Genomic DNA, 24,781 nt, shown 5'->3' with positions numbered 1-24,781 from the left:
AATCTATAAACTGTGTTCAAAATTCATCATTTTTGCAGTAAATAATGCATCCAAACTTTATAAAGACCATTACACATGAAATTTGTTTCACTTAAACAACCTTGTAACCTTGTTAACTATAAACTGCAAAGAGTGAAACAGCAACTGGCTCTGTAATACCCCTCAGTTCTACCAATTTATTCCCTGTAATAGTGTCACTCCCTGTAATAGTGTCACATTTGATGAAGTTCAATCACTAAGAAGAACTTATTACTTAAAGACAAAAATGAAGTACATCCAAGGTAAAATGCAAATAAGAATAGCACACTTAATACTGTCAATATTAATGGCAAAGACAATGTAAACAATTCTGCAGCAAACAAAAATACCACAGACATACCTAATTCAGAAAACTGTAAGACATAATCTTGTAGCTACACACACCACAAACTATGTTCACAACCTAAACATTTGTGATAATCATCAAAATGTAGCAAAATGCTGGACAATGTGGCAAAGTAATCCCTCCAATTATTACCCATCACTCCAAACTTAAATCCAAATTTATTCACAAAACTTTAAACGCACAATGGCCAAATAAATAATGGAGAGATTAACAACACACTGGTGTATAAATGAGCTTATTAATGAAGTCAGTCACTCTCTATGATCTTTTGCTCTGCCTTCAGCGGAAAAGAGAAACTTAATGACAAATTTCAACCATCAACTTTCTCCTCCAAATGCGAAAGTACTTTACTTACATCTACCTATATAGGGAGAAATGACTGCCATACTAAAATACGAGACATCAGAGCTCATACGGAATTATTCAAGTGCTCATTTTTTCCAAGCACACACACACACACACACACACACACACACACACACACACACACACAAGATTTTCATTATTTAAATCATTATTTAAGTAATGAATGACAGCTGCAGGCTCTCCAAAAACATTCATTTTGATGTATGGAATTGAGTCAAATGTTTCTACTTCCCAGACAGTTACCAGTTCCAGTTACCTTAGTGGTTTTTATTTGATAATAAACAAGTCCCTCACAAATATTTTGTTGCTTTACATATATCACACATAAAGTGCAAGAGGGTATCTTATACATAACTTTTACAGCTTAAAACATTATTTACCACGTCTTACATTTTCCTCTATTTTACACCATTTTTTAGAAGTCCATTGAAAAGTGTATATGCGAGGTTTCACTGCATATAATCTGGAGGGCAAGAATTATCCTACACAAATGAAGTGCCGTAAGTTTCACAAGCCAAACAGTGTAGCAAAATACTTGTAGTTTCTCCACAACTCTAACAGCCATGCGGAACAAAGAACGGCAAGCAAAGCCAAGTAACTGTAATTTTATTTCCTAATCTACAAAGTACACATGACAAAAAACATACATATAACTTAGAAGCTAATGAATTATCATACAGAACTGATTCATCATATGTTTCAAAAGACAAACTGTGTAGCAAAATACATGCAGTTTCTCAGCAACACTAGCTGCCACACGGAGCAAGATCGTGAGAGTTTTGGGTGTCTTCACTAGGAACTGTTCACTTTAAAACCTTATATCTTGAAATGTATTGGTTCGGAGCTTTTGTCACAGAATTTTGTAGTCACAAGCATAAAATCTCTTATCATTTTTCTAAACTAACTTTTTCTCAGCCCAGGATTAACTTGTAACAGAAAGCTTAGATTAGATATGAATGTCTCTTTCATGGTTATCAAAATCTCCTACCACTGTGACTGTATACTATGGTGCCGACTTGTAAAGAATATTAGTGAAGAGTGGTTCCACACACATGGAACATGTGATTAGTGGTCGAAGCCTACAGTGGACATAAGTTTGAGGAAGCCATCCACAACAAGGCGCACAGTACCAATGCCCCCTTAGCCTGTCAAGGAAGCTGGATGCTAAGCCCCAATGTCCACAAAAGGGTTATAACAAAGATCTAATGTTAGAAACCAGAAGAAAGTATGCAGCCACCATGTTCAGAAATTCAAGTACCTGTGTCATAGCTGTTCAGAAAATTATAAATAGATTTGTGTATTGTAAGTGGTGGTAGGATATCATATATATAAAAGGTATTAAAGTTCTGCAAGTTTTTGGAGCCAGTGGCTTCTCCTCTGGCACAAGGATGGAAGGGGAAGAAATAGGGGTGAAGGAAAAGGATTGGTAAGGTTTTGGAAAAGGGTAGAGTATGGAAAAGTCACCTAGAACCCCGGGTCGGAGACTCACTGGACAGAATGAGAAGTAAAGATTCATTGTTGAAGACTGCACCCGACGAGCTTTGAAGACCTGAGAGCTCAAAGATGGAATACACAGGACAGAGCTTACTGTCAAACAATCATGCATATGTTAATAATAGCAAAAAGCTAAGTGCATTGTATGTGATAGAAGTGGGAGGGTGGCAGCGAAAACTAGACAGATCAGAAAATGAAAGAGCAAAAAACTAAAAGGAAGTGAAGAAAAGAAGTTACTGTGAAGAAACTCGAGACTGAAGAAATAACATTATATTTTCAAAAATTGTTTATTTTTGTTGATATATTTAAGGATTGTAAGGACTAATCACCTAGTTGACATTACCCCTTAAATGAAATAATATCAAATGCCGACATCAGAATGCAAATGTGTTTAACACATATTTTCTGTCTATTGGAAAGCATAGAAATAGGGCATTACGGCTAACACTTTGGAGACTGGCCACTTAGAAGTATACTAAGCCTAGGAGACTAGCAATTTATGATTTTATTTTAAATGTTACTGGCACATATGTACTTGATATATCTTCAAGAGTAAGCCATACTAAAAAAGAGCCAAACCTCAAGATTTATTTTTCATATTTATTTTAGTTCTTCGAGAGATTACAAATTTTAAAATAATGATGACAGAAATTATTACTGTCCACCCAAGAAAAAAGTGCATGATGAGTTATTAAGCAATTTCTTCCACTTGAGCTTTCAACATTTCTTGCTCACTCAATAAATGTGACATATTTGTAGCAGATTTACAGCAAACTGCACTCACGAGTACATGCAGGAAATTATGTCACAGCGACCATATTGGCTCAGCCTTTCACGACTGTAACTGTTACATTTGCTAATGTTTCCTTCAAAATAATTCTAGAAATTGACAAGAGAAGTCAGCACCAGTCAATGGGCAGGTCATTGGACATCCACACATTGTTCTTATACAATATGAGTTCAGTTTTCAAGCAATAGGTGATTCGTGCGTCGAGAAAATCATGGCCCGACCTATACTCGAGTGCAGTCTTTTTAACATAAAATTTTGCCCGAACTTTGCTCCAGCTTGGTCTTCAAATGTGTTAAAAGTATGGTCCCAACTAACAGCACCGCATACATAGTCAGGTCATGAAAGACTCAAAATCAGCAGGCTATAATGAGTTCTCCACCACCACATTGAGAAAGTGCACAAACAATATGTTTAATGCCATGGCTACAGCAGTAAATGATGTAAAAATGAGTCAAGTAGTGTCCCAAACAATCTAAAAATATCACAAGTAACCACAATTTACCAGCCCAGTATACAGCTAGTCAGATTTGGGAAGGACTCAAAACTGTATTATTACACCTGCATATGTAAGTTACTTTGGTAAACTGTAATTTTTAGATTCTAAACTTCAATACTCTTATTTGGCATATTCAGAAGAAATTGTATTGTTCTACGGATAGCACTGGTTATTTGATGCTGAATAAATATTATTATTATTATTATTATTATTATTAAGGTGCTATTCTTGACATTGTTGTGTAATTTAAAACTTCATTCCCATATATTAGTTTGCGATGCTTAATTAGTAATTTCTGCTACAGTTTATTTAGCAGGCTGCAATGCTTCTTAGCACATCACAGAATAAGCATTACCACTTTCAACAATATTCCTTACATGAAGATTCAGTTTAAGCATGTTTGGGATGTTTCAGTACTTAGATAGTTTATAAAGTTGCCTGGATACAAAGCATTCACTTGAGAATAGTGATACTTACTGGAAATCCTGTGCTCCCTGTCTCCAACTGATGATCTACGGCTGTTCGCAGTAACCTTGTGAGCTTTAGAAAGAATTCCTCAGCAAAGTCTGTCAGTACATCCAGTGTTTCTCTAGACGTCTCTAAAAAAATCATGTTGCATTATCAGTAATGGTTCACCTACAGTTGTCAATTCTTACAAGAGAAAATAGTCACAAATTGTTAATTCACCTACATCTCATCTCATATTTTTCTTTGTCTCCATTATTACAAATTCACAATAAATTCTATATTTGAAAGCAAGACTAATTTACTGCTTCTCTCATTTTTCTCTCCCTTTTCTATTTCTACAATCCTATTTCTGTGTACTCTCATTTTACAAGTGGTCTCATATTCTTTATTAGTTTCACTACACCATACATGGTTTGGAATCCAGTAAACCACAGTCAAGTGTGCAGAACTGGCCAATGGATGTGCCAAAAGGTGTAATATATGCCTGAAGATCTTCTGGCAAAAGATTGTAATAAACTTCAACAATCTATGATCTTTACAGCTTGCTGTATTTAAGAGAAACTTACTGCCCACATATCCAATGTCATACATAAGCACTGAATTCCCCTCACACAAAACTTTACAGAGTGGAATCTGCCCTTCCACAATGTTGAATCTGCCCTTCCACAGATTCTTTGAACTCATAACAGTTCCTAGTTATGTACAAATGCTGTGTTATTTCATTCTGAGTTTAGTGTCTCCATTTCATTGGATTTTCATTTAGAACAATGTTTCACTGTTATGTGCTACAAATGCTAGCATCTTAGCTTAGCTACAGCACAGTACGAAGCAAGTGAGATTATATTCTCCTGTTACTCTAAATTCACAGGCAATGGGCAGTAGACTCAGCCGAGGAAATTACACAAATCCACTTGCCCAGGACAGCACAAAAAAGGGGTGTACACATTTTTAGCAAGAAAATGAAAATGCTTTGCTCAGCCCAAGAGAAAATGTCATCACCTCATACTGGCTACAAGAATGAATCTTGTTTAACCCACAAGCAATTGCATTGTCAGCATTTTGCTCACACAAATTTTAAAACTATCGGCATTTTGTCAACAATGCCTTCAGTGTCCTCATTCGCTCAGTAGCTGGGCTTTGTACATCCCCCGATCCGTGCAAACTGTTGTCAGAGCGCCAGTACATGGGTGTCACTCGCTATCATTTGGTTGGGCCAATCATCGCCATGCGGCATTTTCCTCATCGTGTGAGTGTCAATGTAAGTATATATTTTATTAATATAATAGAGGGAAACATTCCACGCGGGAAAAATATATTTAAAAACAAAGATGATGTGACTTACCATACGAAAGCGCTGGCAGGTCGATAGAAACACAAACAGACACATACATACACACAAGTCTTTCCGCTCCCGGGATTGGAATGACTCCTTACCCTCTCCCTTAAAACCCACTTCCTTTCGTCTTTCCCTCTCCTTCCCTCTTCCTGATGAGGCAACAGTTTGTTGCAAAAGCTTGAATTTTGTGTGTATATATGTGTCTGTTTGTGTTTCTATCGACCCGCCAGCGCTTTCGTATGGTAAGTCACATCATCTTTGTTTTTAAATATATATATTTTGTTACTCATAGTTCTTAAAATATCATTTTATGTGCATTGCTCTTTGTTTATTGTGGTTTTTATTTTATTATTTACTGTAGCTAAGTATCTACGCAATGAGTAAACTAACACTGTCTTGTATTTTTATAGATGGATAGACTATAAGAAAGAATTCTGGCGTGGCTAGAAGAAGATGACCTAGAAGATGTGCAGTAGCGTCTGTTAGAGCCAATAATACCAAAGTGACCTAGACAGTGTATACAGCGTCCACCGTACCAAAACAGAACAGTCATGAGGTAAAAATGTCATCCATCCAGGCACAAGGTCAGTTATTTTACTTAGGCAAAGACAAACAAACGAAGTGGAGTTACAATCCAGAACATTCCAATGTGAGGACAAGATCTCATAATATTGTTATTGGTAGACAAGAGATAAAAGCTGTGGCAAAAGACGCCAAAGATACTGTAGACTGTTTTCTTCTTTTTGTAAGTGAAGAAATGCTGACTGACATAGTAACGTAAATTAATATTCAGATTTTAAAAAATCAAGGTTCGATTTTCAAGAGAGAGGGATTATAAAGAGACCAATGTTATAGAGCTGAAAGCGTTTACTGGCATTTTATACATGGCTGGTACAAAAAAAATGCATCATTTGAATGTGCAGGAAATGTGGAACAAAGACGGCACAGCTCCTGATATTTTTCGAGCCGTTATGAGCAGTACTAGATTTCTTTTTCTGATGACAACTGCAAGGTTTGACAATATTCAAACCCGCTCAGAGATGTCCAAGAATGACAATATCGCCTCAATTCGTGAAATATTTGATTCGTTTGTCGCAAAATGTCAATCAAATTATCAGGTAGGAGAAAATGTAACAACTGACGTGTTAGAAGCATTTCGAGGCCACTGTAAATTCCGTATGTACATAGCAAAATAAACTTGCCAAGTATGTAATTGAGGTATAAGCTTTATGTGACTCAAATTCTTTTTATGCAAGAAAGTAGAAATTTACCCAGGCAAGCAGCCAAATTGCCCGTACAAATTCCATAACACTGCATCTGCTGTCGGGAATCGTTTATCACAAGATATAATATACACTGGTAGAAATATAACAACTGATAATTATTTCACCTCAATTCCATTGGCTCACGAACTGATGAGAAAACAAACAACTTTAGTTGGTGCTCTCAGGGAGAATACAAAAGAAATCCCTCCTTTGTTCCTCGATACTATAATAAGACCAACACTCAGCAGTATCTTCAGTTTTCATGAGAACAAGGTTCTTGTTTCCTACATACCAAAGAAAAAAAAGAAAAAAGTTGTACTTATGATAAGCACACTCCATGAAAGTTATCATACTGGTCCAATAACTGGGGAACATGCAAAACCTGAAATCATCACATATTATAATCGGACAAAGGAGGTGTCGATGTGGTGGATCAACTGAAAGAAGAATATTCTGTGGCTTGGCATGTAGGTGACCATTGAGATTATTTTTTTTTTAATTTTAAATATTACTGGCATAAACAGTCAAATAATACATAAAGAGAATACAAATGTGATTATTATTAGGAGACAGTACTTGAAAACACTGGCTCTAGAGCTAAGACGGCCACAAATTGTGCGTACGTGTACAATTCAAAACCTATCTCATCCTCTACAGCAAGTTATATAACGATTTACTAATGAAACTGAAGTTTCAGATGCTGAAAAATCCAGTGGTATATGTAGAAAATGCAAAAACCAAAGACAAAAAGGCTTGTATCCATTGTCAAAAATTTTTGTGTAATGAACATGCTGTAATATTATGTGATACATGCAAAGCTCAGATATATTATGAAGATTAAGTTACAAAAGTTAAATAGTAAGAAATACTCGTTTTCTTTGTGTGTGTGTGTGTGTGTGTGGTTTTTTTAAGTGCCTCAGAAGACTGGCAACTGTAACTGTCCTAGGATTATTACCAACCATACAGATAAACTCATTGTTGTGTACCGCAAATAAATGCATTAAATACTAAAATATGGGTGTTTTATTATAAAAAATAACAAGAAACATACTAATTTACATATTTTAGGTACATTACAGACTGCTTGTTGAGCGTGAGCGAAATGCTCAAAACACGAGCAATCGCGTAACATAAAGATGTGAGTTCTCATGGGTTAAATTAATTCTATGATTTTTTTATCAAAATTACTAAATAATTAAGATCACTTAAACAAATTAATAATTAATGGATAGTCATCATGACCAAAGCTTCTCTTGTGTACATAAAGGTAGCATATATATTGTCACATAGAAGAAGGTATAGTAAGATGAATGACGAACACTAACTTCACTTAACAAAGGTTTATTCAGCACTTGCACATACAAGAGTGCGGAGCACACTGCCTCAGGCCAGAACACATACGGTACATATACAGTTACAGAACATTCCAGTCCAACGATTCTTGACATTTGCTGATACTTCTAGAATGTACTCGAACCGAATACAGACATTAAAATTTTACAGTACAGGTGAGTTTTGAACTCACGACCCTCCACGCAACAGTCTAGTATCATAACCACTATACCAAGGTGACTGTGTTACTCAACTTCTTCTGCAACATTGCTCCATTTTTAAGACAACAGTGTCACAGTGTTACGTCCTCTTAGTCCGCGAACGAGTCATGGGTCCTGCATACACCGACTCCCGATGACTGATGTTCGCCCTGGCGGTGATCTCCTTAGAACTGCTTTTGCCACTTCGCTCTTCGTCACCTTTCCGCTTGTTGCCTGTCGCTGGAGCTTCAAATTTACCCTGGGTTGCAGGATCCTTATAGGGGTTCATTCGAAGGACATGGACCGTATCTCTGATCTTTCATCGTCTTGTGTCAGGGTCGAAATCTTCAACTTCATAAGTAACATCAGACAACTGTTTTACAACCTTGTATGGTCCAATGTAGCACCTGAGGAGCTTCTCAGAGAGAACAACCTTCCGAACAGGAGTGAAGATTCAGATGAGGTTACCAGGCTGCTAGACAGCAGGGGTGATGCTCGCGTCATACCTTCGGTGATCGTTTTCTTGAGCTTGCAGCATGCGGAATCGAGCTAACTAACTACCGAGCTTCCTCAGCTCTGGTTAACACCTGGCCGATGTAGTCGTCGTCCATGTCATCAGGATGTAACGGAAACATAGCATCCACTGTCGTCATTGCCTCACACACATGAACCAGGAAAAATGATGTAAATCCTGTGGTGTCTTGTTTGGTAGTGTTGTAAGCAAATGTCATGAAAGGTAGCACCCCATCCCAGTTGCTCTGCTCAACACTGACGAACATTGATAGCATGTCGGCCAAGGTTTCGGATGGTAGGCAGTCATCATGTGATGAGTAATGTTGCACTGACGGTTTATCTCTATCACAAGATTCGATTGGAAAACTTTCCCTTGATCCGTAATTAACAACCCTGGGGCACCGTGTTTTAATACAATGTCTTCCACGATGAATTTGGCTACCTCGAATGCTTTGGCTGTTTTCACAGCTTTTGTAATGGCATAGCATGTCAGATAATCAGTGCAAACAATATTCCATCTATTGCCACTAGCAGATGTTGTAAATCGTCCGAGGAGGTCAATCCCAACATGCTAGAAAGGTGTTTCGGCTGGTGGAATTGGTATGAGTCGGCCAGGTGGTTTCTGAGGAACTGCCTTTCTCCCTGGCACTCTCGACAGTGCGACACATAGTGACGGACACTCCTAAATAAAACTGCCCAGAAAAATCTCTTGCAGATCGTATCGTATGTCTTAATAAATCCAACATGTCCAGCCTCAGGTGTGTCATGGAATTTCTGTAGATCATCTAAGCGCGTGTGTTTAGGCATCACTGGTAACCACCTCTTTCCAAACAGATCAAAGTTTTTCTTGCAAAGTAATCCATTAACTACCTTAAATTGTCCTTTCACTTCCTCTGACCGATTTAAGGCAAGCATAATTTGAGCTATCTTGGCGTCGTTCTTCTGCTCAGCAGAGAGATCCTGGAGTGCAGCGAGACAGTCACTATCTTCATCAAAGTCTTGATGGTCTTGTACAGGGTTTCTTGAGAGACAGTTAGCATCTTACAGCTTTCTTCCACTTTTGAACACTATGGTAATGTCATACTCTTGAAGACATAGTGACCACCTGGCGAGTCGTCCTGTTGGATCCTTAAGACCTGTCAACCAATAAAGCGAATGATGGTCTGTAATAACTGTGAATGGCCCCCCATAGAGACATTGTCGAAATCTGCACATGACCCAGATCATACCAAGACATTCTCTTTCTGTAGTTGAGTAGTTTCTCTTGGATTTTGTAAGTGTCTTAGAAGCATAGGCTACAACCCTCTCTTTTCCATCCGAAATTTGCACCAGAACAGCACCGATCCCATACCCACTGGCATCTATGTGTAGTTCTGTAGGCGCTCTCTCATCATACAGACCAAGTACAGGGTCAGTCATCAGAGCTTGTCACAGCACATCAAAAGAATCTTGTTGAGCACCATCCCAGATAAATTTAGCATCAGCTTTTAACAACTCTTGGAGTGGCCTGGCTTTGACACAAAAGTCTTAGATAAAACGACAGTAATAAGAACATAATCCGAGGAAGCTTCTCACATCTCTAATACTTTTAGGCATAGGAAATTCCATTACAGATCTCACCTTTTCTGGGTCTGTAACAATACGAGAGAAGGAAAGTTGCTACACACCATATAGCGGAGATGCTGAGCCGTGATAGGCACAATAAAAAGATTCACACAATCATAGCTTTCGGCCAATAAGGCCTTTGTCAGCAGTAGATACACATACATGCACGCACGCACGCACACACACACACACACACACACACACACACACACACACACGCGCAAGCACAACTTGCACACACATCTGCAGGCTCAGAGAGCTGAAACTACACTTCAGTTTCAGCTCTCTGAGACAGCTCTCTGAGACTGCAGATGTGTGTGCAAGTTGCACTTGCATGACTGTGTGTGTGCGTGTTTGTATGTGTGTCTACTGCTGACAAAGGCCTTAATGGCCGAAAGCTATGATTGTGTGAATCTTTTTATTGTACCTATCGTGGCTCAGCATCTCCGCTATATGGTGAGTAGCAACTTTCCTTCTCTCGTATTGTTACATTCCATCCTGGATTTTCCATTGTTTGACTTTTCTGGGTCTGGCCGCACACCTTCATTTGACACAAGGTGTCAAAGTATTTTGATTTCTTTTGCTCCAGAGATACACTTTCTTGGATTAAGTTTCAGTCCGCCTTGTTGGGGACACTTAAGAATGGCCCTCAGTCCTTTTACGTGCTCATCAAATGTCTCTGAGAACACTATAATGTCATCTAAATAACAAAGACACATCATCCACTTCAGGTGACTTAGAAGATTATCCATCATCCATTCAAAAGTTGCTGGTGCATTACACGAACCACACCGCATTGCCATACATCTTGCTCACCTCATACAGGCCCTCAGGGGTGATGAATGCAGTTTTCTCACGATCAGCCTCATCTACTTCAATTTGCCAGTATCCCGAGTACACGTCTATGGTTAAGAAAAACTTAGCCCCCTTCAGACAATCTAGTATATCATCAATTCGTGGAAGGGGGTAAACATCCTGTTTAGTTATCTTATTAAGCATCATGTAATCAACACAAAAGTGCCAACTGCCATCCTTCTTCCTGACGAGAACCACTGGTGACAACCATGGGCTCTACGAAGGCTGAATGATGTCATTCTTCGTCATTTTCTCTACCTCGTCGCTGACACACGGCATGCTTTCTGGCTTATTGGTTGATGGTCTACAGTGCTAATCCGGTGCTTCACCATCTACTTGTCTAATTTACTCTTAAGCTGAGGATTGAAGCATTCACAGAACTCTCGAAGAATGGCAAGTAGCTTCTTCTGTTGTTCCTTAGTGAGATCTAGTGATAGTCGAACTACAAGATCTTGTCTCATAGTGGTAGCGCCAATTTTGCCCAGAGACTCGGCATGGGAGATTTCTATAAAGCTCAGCTGTTTGGCAATTAACGGCTCAGTGTTTGCTACGCACTTGCGTCTTGGAAGGATCTGCGGTTCTCGGTGACAGTTAACTATCCACAATCCACAGAATCCGTTCTTAAACGAGACGACAGAGGCTGGGATGACCAAGTTATTCTTCAGTGGTATGCTTCTCCTACATCTGGGTTGATGCATGGCATGACACATGACAGTTGCCTTTCTAGTGCTGACTGCAGGAATGATCACTTCATCCAGCACACAGTCTCCACACACTCGGATGTGCATCTTCCTGTCCACAGTATCTCATTTTGTCTAGTATAATCTCAAAAATGAGATTGACAGGAAGTGCAAAATGGCTAAGCAGGGATGGCTAGAGTACAAATGTAAGGATGTAGAGGCTTGTCTCACTAGGGGTAAGATAGATACTGCCTACAGGAAAATTAAAGAGGCCTTTGGAGAGAAGAGAACCACTTGTCTGAATATCAAGAGCTCAGATGGAAACCCAGTTCTAAGCAAAGACGGGAAAGCAGAAAGGTGGAAGGAGTATATACAGGGTCTATACAAGGGCGATGTACTTGAGGACAATATTATGGAAATGGAAGAGGATGTAGATGAAGATGAAATGGGAGATAAGATACTGCGTGAAGAGTTTGACAGAGCACTGAAAGACCCGAGTCGAAACAAGGCCCCGGGAGTAGACAACATTCCATTAGAACTACTGATGGCCTTGGGAGAGCCAGTCATGACAAAACTCTACCATCTGGTGAGCAAGATGTATGAGACAGGCAAAATACTCACAGACTTCAAGACGAATATAATAATTCCAATCCCAAAGAAAGCAGGTGTTGACAGATGTGAAAATTACAGAACTATCAGTTTAATAAGTCACAGCTGCAAAATACTAACGCGAATTCTTTACAGACGAATGGAAAAACTGGTAGAAGCGGACCTCGAGGAGGATCAGTTTGGATTCCGTAGAAATGTTGGAACACGTGAGGCAATACTAACCTTACGACTTATCTTAGAAGAAAGATTAAGAAAAGGAAACCTATGTTTCTAGCATTTGTAGACTTAGAGAAAGCTTTTGACAACGTTAACTGGAATACTCTCTTTCAAATTCTGAAGGTGGCAGGGGTAAAATACAGGGAGCGAAAGGCTATTTACAATTTGTACAGAAACCAGATGGCAGTCATAAGAATCGAAGGGCACGAAAGGGAAGCAGTGGTTGGGAAAGGAGTGAGACAGGGTTGTAGCCTCTCCCCGATGTTATTCAATCTGTATATTGAGCAAGCAGTAAAGGAAACAAAAGAAAAATTCGGAGTAGGTATTAAAATTCATGGAGAAGAAGTAAAAACTTTGAGGTTTGCTGATGACATTGTAATTCTGTCAGAGACAGCAAAGGACTTGGAAGAGCAGTTGAACGGAGTGGACAGTGTCTTGAAAGGAGGATATAAGATGAACATCAACAAAAGCAAAACGAGGATAATGGAATGTAGTCAAATTAAATCGGGTGATGCTGAGGGGATTAGATTAGGAAATGAGATGCTTAAAGTAGTAAAAGAGTTTTGCTATTTAGGGAGTAAAATAACTGATGATTGTCGAAGTAGAGAGGATATAAAATGTAGACTGGCAATGGCAAGGAAATCGTTTCTGAAGAAGAGAAATTTGTTAACATCGAGTATAGATTTAAGTGTCAGGAAGTCGTTTCTGAAAGTATTTGTATGGAGTGTAGCCATGTATGGAAGTGAAACATGGACGATAACCAGTTTGGACAAGAAGAGAATAGAAGCTTTCGAAATGTGGTGCTACAGAAGAATGCTGAAGATAAGGTGGGTAGATCATGTAACTAATGAGGAGGTATTGAATAGGATTGGGGAGAAGAGAAGTTCGTGGCACAACTTGACTAGAAGAAGGGATGGGTTGGTAGGACGTGTTTTGAGGCATCAAGGGATCACAAATTTAGCATTGGAGGGCAGCGTGGAGGGTAAAAATCGTAGAGGGAGACCAAGAGATGAATACACTAAGTAGATTCAGAAGGATGCAGGTTGCAGTAACTATTGGGAGATGAAGAAGCTTGCACAGGATAGAGTAGCATGGAGAGCTGCATCAAACCAGTCTCAGGACTGAAGACCACAACAACAACAACAACAATCTTTGAGCGACCACAATCTATAACTGCCTGAGAAGCTTTCAAAAAGTCCCATCCAAGAATGACGTCATGACTACACTCTTGTAAGATGATGAATTCTAAGAGCTGTCTATGGCCACTTATACCCACATGTATGACACATCTTCCTGTAGGTTTTACATATTTCCCATTAGCCACCTTTCTTCTTTGTTGTCGACGAATACGGTTTTCTGCAACTGGCAACGGTACTTCTCTGAAATGACTGAATATGATGCTCCAGAGTACACAAGAGCTTGGGTTGGTTGGCCATCCATGAGGATATTGACATAGTTTCCTATCATTTTTGTAGTGATCGACAGCGGAGGATTTTTCTCTTCGGTGGCCTCACCTCCAAGGAAGGCCACACCCTTTAGTTTTCCAAGTTGCGGTGGCTAGGTGATTGGCTAGAGCTTCTAAACAGTGATGGAGACCTTGATCGGCATGTTGGGAGTGTCCTCTCCAGTGGTTTGCTTGCAGCAATGGTGACCTACATCATCCTGCACCCACATCTTCCTGTTCATCTTCGTAATCCTGGAGCTGGCATCGGCTAAGACTGGTCTGCTGTCTTCTGGCACAGGCCTCATCAAATATCCGTCACCTTTCTTGACAATAGCATACCACATGTCCCTGTCGTCCACAGTGGAAACATACTGGTTGGTTATCCTGAGTCCACCAGACGTCAGTCTTCCTTAGTGCCCAAACAGGTTCCTCATGCAGCATCTTAGGAATGTAACTTTGCCTGGGTCTCATCTTTTTCACCATTTTAAAGGGAAATGAAGGACAAGAGGTTAGGTTCAATGTCTGTTCCTCTTCCTCCCTTACGATTTCTTGAAGCGACTCGGTTTTTTTTCTCACCTGCAATCCAAGTGCCTTCTGAACTTCCTCTCTAACTACCTGACGAAGAACACTTGTGAAATCAGTTCCTTCCTCCATCACAGACATCAATACGACGTTTGGAAGCCATTCAAACATCTTGCATGTAATTCTTTTTTGATGAATTGTCTTGATATACGGGAACCATTTTATGAAGTCGTCTGCTGTGGAAACCTCCTTCGGGACTAGGACTTGATACATGTCCTCAGCAACACCCATCATGAGATGTGCAACCTTATCTTCCTCCTTCATTCTAGGACCCACTATTTTACACAGTTCCAAGACATCTTGAATGTAGGATGCGGCACTTTCTCCTGGATGCTGTGCCCTGCACTTTAATTTATCTTCAGCCTTGCTCTTCTGTCGCTGTGTGTTGCTGAAATACCTGTGCACTTCTGCCTGGAATACTTCTCAGCTTGAGAACTTCTCCTCGTTGTTCTCATACCATTGCTTGGCAGTGCCCTCCAAGTACAAAAGTACGTTAGCCAAACACACGGTATAACCAATTTGTTAAATTTGCCTATACGCTCATATACCTTCGGCCACTTGTTTGGATCTTGGCCACCGTCACCAGAGAACCCAGAAGGATGTCTCATGTGGTGGCACATGGTTGCTGTCATCGTAACCTCCTCCTCTTCTTCTGTCTCCGATAGATTGCGATCTGTTGAATATGGCTCGCACTCAGATTTCTCACCACGTAAACGGCGGCTCTGTCGTGGCCTGATGGGAGCCACTGTGTTGTCGATAATGTGCGCTATTGTTGATAATGTGCACTATCACAAGTTCCAATACCTAGCGCCTCCACCAGAATAATGTCACCTAGAAGAAGGTGTAATTAGATGAATGACGAACACTAACTTCACTTAACGAAGGTTTATTCAGCACTTGTACATACAAGAACTGGAGCAAACTGCCTCCGGCCAGAACACTTATGGTATATATACAGTTAGAGAACATTCCAGTCGAATGATTCTTGACATACTTCTAGAATGTACTGGAACCGAATATAGACATTAAAAATTTACAGTACAGGTGAATTTTGAACTCACGACCCTCCATGCAACAGTCTAGTATCATAATCACTATACCACAGCGACTGTGCTACTCGGCTTCTTCTGTGACAACATTTATGCCAAACCAACTACAGAAAGGTTCTCCCAGAAAGCAGATATAGGAAAGCTGAGTTCCATTTCAGTTCAGCCAGTCATATGGAACAGTTTTGTCACTGAAAGTAATGTCATTTTTTGTGATTCAGTAAACATACAACATGACATTTAATTGTTGTTCATTATTTCAATAGCAGCACATGTAATGTTGATTACAATATATTTTTATTTAAGTTCTCACTAGAGCAGGCCCAGTTACAATAGGCTTCCTGAGGTAGCTCACTACTGAGAGCACTATGGATGTTTCAGCATCGTAATGTGCCACTGTCAGTCATATACAAAGTTTCCCACGGGATTCCCACAATATTGCAGATGAATATCCCTAACTTTGGTTTGCTGCAGAATCTTTGGACATACAGTATTCTCAGTTCGAATATAATAAACTTTCTTGAGACTGAGAGGTTTATATCCACGAATCAGCATAGTTTTATAAAGCACTGCTCATGAGAAACTTAGCTTGCCCTTTTCTCACATGATGCACAGCAAATTATGGATGAATGCAACAGCCAGATTCCATATCATTAAATTTCCGAAAAGCATTTGATATGGTGCCCCATTGCAGGCTGTTAATGAAGGTGTGAGTGTATGGAATAAGTTCACAGATATTGAGTGGCTTGAAGACTTCTTAAGTAACAGAACCCAGTATGTTGGCCTCAACCAGGAATGTTCATCAGAGACAAGGCTATTGTCAGGAATGCCCCAAGGAAGTGTGATAGGAACGCTGTTGTTCTCTACATACATAAATGATTTGGCGGACAGGGTGGGCAGCAATCTGTGCTTCTTTTCTGATGATGCTGTGGTGTACGATAAGGTGTCGATACTGAGTGACTGTAGGAAGATACTAGTTGACATAGATAAAATTTCTAGTTGGTGTGATGAATGGCAGCTAGCTCTAAATGTGGAAAAATCTAAGTTAATGTGGATGAGCAGAAAGAACAAACCTACGGTGTTTGGTTACAGTATTATTGGTCTCCTGTTTGAACAGTCAAGTCATTTAAATATCTGGGTGTAACATTCCAAAGCAACATGAAATGGAACAAGCATGTGAGAAACGTGGTAGGGAAGGCGAATGAATGGTGATTTTGGTTTACTGGGAGAATTTTAGGTAAGAGTGGTTCACGTGTAAAGGAGTACTGCTCATGGGTTTGGGATCCGTACCCCGTCAGATTGAATGAAGAATCGAAGCAGTTCAGAGGCAGGCTGTTAAATTTGTTGCTGGCAGGTTCAAACACCACATTAGTGTTATGGAGATACTTTGGGAACTCAAATTGGAATCCCTGGGGAGAAGACAACGTTCTTTTTCGAGAAAAGCTATTGTGAAAATTTGAAGCTGACTGCCGAACAATTCTACTGTCACCAACACACACTGCATGTAAGGTCCACAAAGATAAGATTCGAGAAACAATGGCTCATATGGAGGCATATAGACAGTCCTTTTCCCTCACTCCGTTTGCGAGTGGAACAGGTAAGAAGATGACTAGCAGTGGTACATGGTACACTCCGTCACGCATCACATGGTGGCTTGCAGAGATATCTAACGGTGGCTTCTGGAATTATCTACGTAGATATAAATGATGTCCATAAACCATTAACAACGAGATGTAAAGGGTGACATCTCTAGCAAACTGGTATCAATAAAATGTCAGTTTTACAACCAAGTACAGAGAAGAAAATTTTATTTTAAACTGCAGATTGTTAACCATGCAGTTTAGCACCTTTGATCTCCCAACCGGCCAATTATAAACTGTAATCTGGCTCACACACATTACAGGCTGACAGAGACACCACTTCTTTTGCTATGTCTCCTACAGGCAAACTCACGAATCTTCCTCCTTAATCACTGTTTTTGTTTTGCATGTTGGTATTCCAGTTGCTATGAGCTTATTGACTGAGTTTCATTTTTTATTTGTAGTTCACTGCTACTATTTGAGTTTACATATTATCATTTGGAGATAGTGAGTGGAGCTATAGACGCTAGAAAATGAGTGCCAAGTGGAGAAATCAGTACATTTCAAACATATTCTTCTGTTTCAGTTCAACAGAAGGGCGACATAGTGGGGGCAGCCAAAAACATCAGTGAGATGCATGGAAATAATGCCATTGGACAGAGCACAGCAAGAAAACGATTTTCCTGTTTTAAGGAAGACTGTTTTGATATTAGTGACTCTTCACGTTCAGGAAGACCTTCGGAGTTTGATGAAGATCGTTTAAACGCTTTAATCCACAACGATCCACGTCAATGTACTCGAGAACTGACACTATCGTGTGACATTTGTGTGCAATGGGGATGGTTCAAAAATCAGGTGTACGGGTACCACATGCTCTAAGCCAAACCCACTAAAATCAGTGGGTAGCCATGTATGCATTCTGCTTGCTCGTCATCATCATCAACTGGCTCGTGAACAACACTGACCATTCCTATCCTCTATCATTACTGTTGAAGACTGGGGGCATCCACTGTGATGAAAATCTCACTGGCGATGCAAAAGACTACTAAAGGTGTTCTAGTGGAACGGATGTTTGGGTTCTAGTGCAGCACACACACAATTAAAGTAATACAGAATAATGAATAGTAAAACATATAACTCAACTTTTGTAAAATTGGTTACAGCAATTGAAGAATGCAGGTTTAGCCTATCTGCTCGGCATTGACTACAGTTCCATGAAAGTAAACTAAATAACATTCCCTGAACTAAAGTCAGAAGAAAACTAACCATCTGTCTTCTTGTACTATTTGAAGAACAGTTCCAGACAAACAGTGCTCAGTTAAATCTCTAGGCAGGCTGTCTCTCCATACACAGAGAATTCTATTTCCTGTTCTGTTTCTACTGTAGATGAACAACTGTCTATTTGTCAGCCACTATTTCTATCTTACTCGATGACTAGAAGACTTGAAGACATAGAAAATGTTTTGCAGGAACTCCCTAGGAAGACTTGGACCAATTCACAACATTGCAACTGACAACTTCTGCTTGTGCATCATTACTTAAGCACATATCTCTCTTTCTGGTGACACTGCTGCTCCAGGGAGCATGCTTCTCACATGCAGTACAACTGATTTGTATACAGTGATGCTCCTGCTACACACAGACATCAATAGTACTTCTGGCACCAACTGTCGCAAACTCTTTTTATGTGGTATCTCAGTACATCACACGTACTGTTGACATGAAATGATGTCTTCATGCTAACATAAGAAAAAGAAAGGAATGGTTGAGCCCAAGTACAGCATCAACTCTATGTACAAAGACATGCACGCATCCACAAAAGATATTGTTACACAGCTGATGGAACAGCAATGGTGTGTTGCACTACAAATTTCTTCCCTGAGGTATAAACATCACTGCTGACAGTTACTGGCAGCAACTGAGATGTCTTGCAGACACAGTCCCAGAATGATTACCAGGAATACTGCGTGAAGCAATGCTACTCCACAATAATACCTAACCCCCTCCCCACGCATTTTGCTAGACTGACAAAAAACACAACACAGGAGATGGGTTGGGAAGACATTCCATAACCCCCCCTATTCACCTGGTCTTGTGCTCTCAAAGAGTTTCACCTTTTCCACAATCAAACAAACTTCAACGAACAAAAATGCTCTCCGAACATGACTCGATGAGTTCTTCACCTCAAAACCACATGGATTCTACAGATGCGGATTCGAAAAGTTGCCCCAGCGTTGGTAGGCCGTTGTGAACAGTGTAGGAGAATATATTACTGATGACTAAAATCTCTATCACGTGTATCTGTTGTATTTATTAAACCTATGGATGCACTAACCAAGTATTTCCTCCAGTTGTAGGAACGACGGATCAAAATGCTTTTGGTTGCCACTTAGTAATCGGAAGCGTTTTCCTATTTTTATTTGGTGGTAGTCTCTCACTCTATAGATTTCTTTTGTATCGGAGCCATTGAAATGACACAGGATATCAATTATTTACTAATATCATCATTTATTCTACATAGATGTGGTACCAACTGTCTCTTGTAAGGAACCAATCACAAGGTACCACGCTCCCTTAATCTTCCAGGATTACCTTTCGTCTGTGCATTGCATCAAGTACTAAGCATAAATGTTTTGTCATTTCTAAATGTTGATATGTCACACATCTTTAATCTTTTGCAATAATCCTTAAGCTCTGGATCACAAACTTGTTCCATAGCTCTTTGGCAGTTACGTGACTTGAAATCAAGCAGAAGTGCAAAACCAACTTACCATGCCAACCATAATGCAACAGCAGAACTGCAATTCCTTTCCTTAACAGTTTTATTACATTTTTATGTCCCAAGTTTAAGGACTTGTAGCCTCTTCCTAACGAGAACCGGCTGAAAAAAAGAAAATTTAGTTACATACTATGTTAAGCAATGCACATCATGTACTATGATACAGATTGTCCAGAAAGATGTAAAGAATGTAAATGTTGTGTATTCTAATATTATCACGGTAGTACAACAAAAAGCCTCACTTAATTCTACCCACTTACACATCTCAGCCACATTTTTTCAAAATATGCCATAGGTATGCTGGAAATCAATGTTCTCTCCTTTGAAAATAGTTTTTGATAGTATATATTAGAGTCGACACAGTTGAATAAGTAATAGTGGGTAAAAAACATTTAGTGCCAGTAACTATATTTGCACTTCCACGTAAAATACATCGAACACAACAACCAAGGATCATATACCACACATAAAACTCAAGAGCATACAATAGCACCAGAGAGGTCTATTATATTTTACATGATGCACTTTGCTGTCATCTCACACAAAATATATTGTACACACAATTCCAACGCCCACCTTTAAACATACAGGGGGGTCGGTAATTCCCGTTACAAACTTCTAGGACATGTAGAGCGTCATGAGTAGATAACATTTTGAATACGACAGTTTCAATGCAGATGATTATCTCATCCACACCTACATGAGGGATGTACTTAGGCGCAACCCAGTACGATTTTTGCAATCCATTTGAAAAGAATACTGACTCGTTCCATTATCACTTACGCATTTGCATTACAACTTACACCTTATAGCTTACATTAGTCGACAACAACAAGAACCCAGCATCTACGGCACCAGCCGCAACGTACCGATGCATTACAACAGCGGCTCGATGTGGCGACCACCAATGTTGTTACACACATCGTACCTCCGAAGCACGTTCTGGCACACTCTCTCCATCCCAACTAGTGTCTCTTCAGTGTCTTGTGCAGCGGCCAGAACTCATGCCAGCAGATCTTCCTCTGTCTCTACAGGTGTCTCATAAATTAGGCTCTTCATACGACCCCACAAGAAGTAGTCCATAGGGGTTAAAACTGGTAATCGTGGCGGCCACGCGGTTTGACCACCATGGCCTATCCATCTTTCACCATATCATCTGATGAGATGTCTCCGGATAGCCAGTGAAAAGTGAGGTGGTGCTCCATCATGCTGAAAGCACATTCCCTGACGGACATTCAATGGCACAGTTTCCAAGAATGGGTCCATTAAGTGTCGTAGTAAGACTAAGTATGCAGGACCCGTGAGCTTGGATGGAAGGAGGTATGATCCAATCACATGACCGTCCAGAATACCTACCCACACATTAATTCCAAACCTGTCTTGAAATCCCTGAACATGCATGGCATGAGGGTTTTCGTGGCATGAGGGTTTTCGTCCGCCCAGACATGGCTATTTCGAGAATTCAGAACACAATCCCTTGTGAACCTACATTCATCCGTGAAGAGAACTCGACATGGAGACGGGCATGTCGATGCAACGGTGCAGGAACCATGTGCAGAAGGTGACGCATTGTGGCAAGTCTGCTGGACCTATAGTGCGTACCCTCTGTAAGTGGTACGGATGTTAATTGTTGCTCATGCAGAACGTCCAAGACAGTACTGTGACTAACAACCATTGCACATGCAATTGTTCGCGAACTCATTGACGGACTATCTTCAATGCAACGCAGTACACCTTCAAATTCGGGAGTGCGGCATCGCTGTGGAGCACCACAGTCCTGCCTCCTCACGGTGAAGGTACCCATTTCTCGAAGCCATTGTGTAACTTGGGCAAACAGTTTGTGTGATGGAGTGGGACGGTTTGGCAAACGTTCGTGATACAGCCGACTAGCAGCTCTTCTGTTATCTCCAGCTTCGCCATACACAAGGAGCATGTCTGTGTATTCCGCAAACGTGTACTGCACCATGTTACCTCTATCAGTGATGCACAGGTATTGACTCGGTCTCACAGCAAAGCACACAATAAGTGACATCTGTGGATCATTTGACATAGTACATGTCCTCGTGTCTACCCTGTTGCATACCAGGACAGGGAACTCTTGAGACATTTCACTTGCCCTAAGCAGACGTTGACAAGGTACACATCTGAATTGAAACTGTCGTAGAACAGAAACGATACGATTCCGGACATGGGTTCCTATTCAAAATATTATGTACTCACTACCCTCTACATGTCCTAGAAGTTTGTAACAGGAGTTTCCAACCACCCTGTATATTTTGTGGTTTGCCTTCACAAGATAAACCAAATAGCCCCACAATCTTTTCAAACTTCTCTTTGTCCAAGGGTTTTGTGAAAAGGTCAACCAACATGTCTTCTGTGCGCAGGTAGTCGACGGCAATGTTCTGTCGCTCTATGTGGTCCCGAATAAAATGGCACCTTATATCAATATGTTTTGTCCTAACACTAGTGACATCATTTTAGCTAGGTTAATGGCTCCTATATTGTTTTGTGAGAAGGTCAGCCAACATGTCTTCTGTGCGCAGGTAGTCCACAGCGATGTTCTGTCGCTCTATGTGGTCCTGAATAAAACGGCGCCTTATGTTTTGTCCTAGGACTAGTGACATCATTTCTAGCTAGGTTAATGGCTGCTTCACTGTTACAGAAGATCATTATAGGTTCCATGATTAAATTGGGTTCCATTTCACATATTAATGTTCTTAGCCACAATGCTTTCTGTGTGGTGTAAGATAGCATTATATACTCAGCTTATACAGTACTCAATGCAACTTTTTTTTTTTTTTTGACAGGACCATGAAATGAGAACCCCCATTAACTTAAAGTAGCAGTCAGTAGTAGAGTGCCTATCTCCCAATTCACTCCCCCAGTCCGCATCACTGTAGCCTTCTAGTTCTGCATTGCCTTCTCTATGGTATCTTAATTCGTGGTCTGAAGTTCCTCTTAAATATCGGAATATCCTTTTCACAGTTTTACAGTGCGTTGCCTTTGGGTCTCTGCAGTACCTGCTCACTGTCTTGGTGACAAAAGCAATGTCAGGTCATGACGTTTGAGACAAATATAACAGACTCCCTACTGCTTCTAAATATGGAACACTCTTATCACATTCCACATCTGTCTCGTTTATGTTCAACTTCACTCCTACTTCCATTGGAGTAGTTATGGGTTTACAATCACTCATGCCAAATTTCTTTAAGATTTTTTTCTGTATATGGTGATTGACTTATGCTCAATTCTTGTCTCTCTTCATTCTTAGTGGGCTACATATTTAAATACTTCTCCCAAATCATGCACCTTAAACTTGGTCTGCAGCTGTTTCTTAAAAATTCTCATTTGGCTTTAGTTTTCAGTCAAGTTAAAGAAGTTGTCCACCCATATTTCCATTATTATTCTCATCCCTTCTCTTCCCCTTTTATATTATATACTGGTATCTGCCTTAGATTACTTCATATTTATTAGTTTTATGTAGACATTGATTCCAGCAATGTCCACTCCGTTTAAGTCAATAAATACTTTTTTCTATATAAAAACAAAGATGAGGTGACTTACCGAACGAAAGCGCTGGCAGGTCGATAGACACACAAACAAACACAAACATACACACAAAATTCAAGCTTTCGCAACAAACTTTTTTTTTCACAAACGTCAAACCTTTTTCCTTTCTGATCTGGTTTCTTCAAAGTGAATACCCATCTTGCCTGAAATGGTTTCATATCTGCAGGCGTATTTACCCATTCAAAGGTTTCGTTGTCAGATAAAGATTCCAATTCCCTCTCCATTGCTTCTTTCCATTCTTGAGAGTTCGGCCCGCTCATTGCTTCTTCTGCTGTTGCTGGTTCGTCATTAAAAGACTGGGCTGCATACATCTCAAAATTCGGATATTCTTTCTGTTTTGGTATGCGAGAAGAATGCCTTACTTTGTTCTCTTCATTTTGTTCGTCTTCAAACTCACTGTCCTCATAAATAGTCTCCATTTGCATTTGACTGTCCTCTTTCTGTTCTTCACTTTCACTTTCTTCACATACGGTTTCACTTTCGGAACTAAGGACATTTAACTTAGTAGTCTTTCCCTCTTCAGAGTCCTTTCTATTTCCAAAGAATACTACATCTCTTTGAGAGGCCAGAAAAACGTGTGGTTCCTGAAGAGGGGCAGCAGCCTTTTCAGTAGTTGGAAGGGCAACAGTCTGGATGATTGACTGATCTGGCCTTGTAACAATAACCAAAATGGCCTTGCTGTGACGGTACTGCGAACGGCTGAAAGCAAGGGGAAACTACGGCCGTAATTTTTCCCGAGGGCATGCAGCTTTATTGTATCATTAAATGATGATGGCGTCCTCTTGGGTAAAATATTCCGGAGGTAAAATAGTCCCCCATTCGGATCTCCGGGCGGGGACTACTCAAGAAGATGTCGTTATCAGGAGAAAGAAAACTGGCGTTCTACGGATCAGAGCGTGGAATATCAGACCCCGTAATCGGGCAGGTAGGTTAGAAAATTTAAAAAGGGAAATGGATAGGTTAAAGTTAGATATAGTGGGAATTAATGAAGTTCGGTGGCAGGAGGAACAAGACTTCTGGTCAGGTGAATACAGGGTTATAAACACAAAGTCAAATAGGGGTAATGCAGGAGTAGGTTTAATAATGAATAGGAAAATAGGAATGCGGGTAAGCTACTACAAACAGCATAGTGAACGCATTATTGTGGCCAAGATAGATACGAAGCTCACA

General features: G+C 40.1%; 1 protein-coding gene across 3 annotated transcripts in view; it reads right to left on the bottom strand.

Moving 5' to 3' along the window:
- The window catches only part of LOC124595010, a 165,110-nt gene that overhangs the window by 47,964 nt on the left and 92,365 nt on the right, over positions 1-24,781 (bottom strand). For all 3 annotated transcript variants that reach the window (XM_047133559.1, XM_047133557.1, XM_047133558.1), the window contains exons 5-6: positions 20,034-20,143; positions 4,009-4,130 (exon numbers count right to left, since the gene is read on the bottom strand). In XM_047133559.1, coding sequence (XP_046989515.1) covers positions 4,009-4,130; positions 20,034-20,143 — 232 coding nt within the window. The remainder of the gene's footprint in view (positions 1-4,008; positions 4,131-20,033; positions 20,144-24,781) is intronic.

Source organism: Schistocerca americana, chromosome 2 (assembly GCF_021461395.2).
Source record: "Schistocerca americana isolate TAMUIC-IGC-003095 chromosome 2, iqSchAmer2.1, whole genome shotgun sequence".
NCBI classification, from domain to species: domain Eukaryota; kingdom Metazoa; phylum Arthropoda; class Insecta; order Orthoptera; family Acrididae; genus Schistocerca; species Schistocerca americana.
Note: the sequence above shows the minus strand (reverse complement) of the source record. Positions and strands in the feature narration are given on the sequence as shown.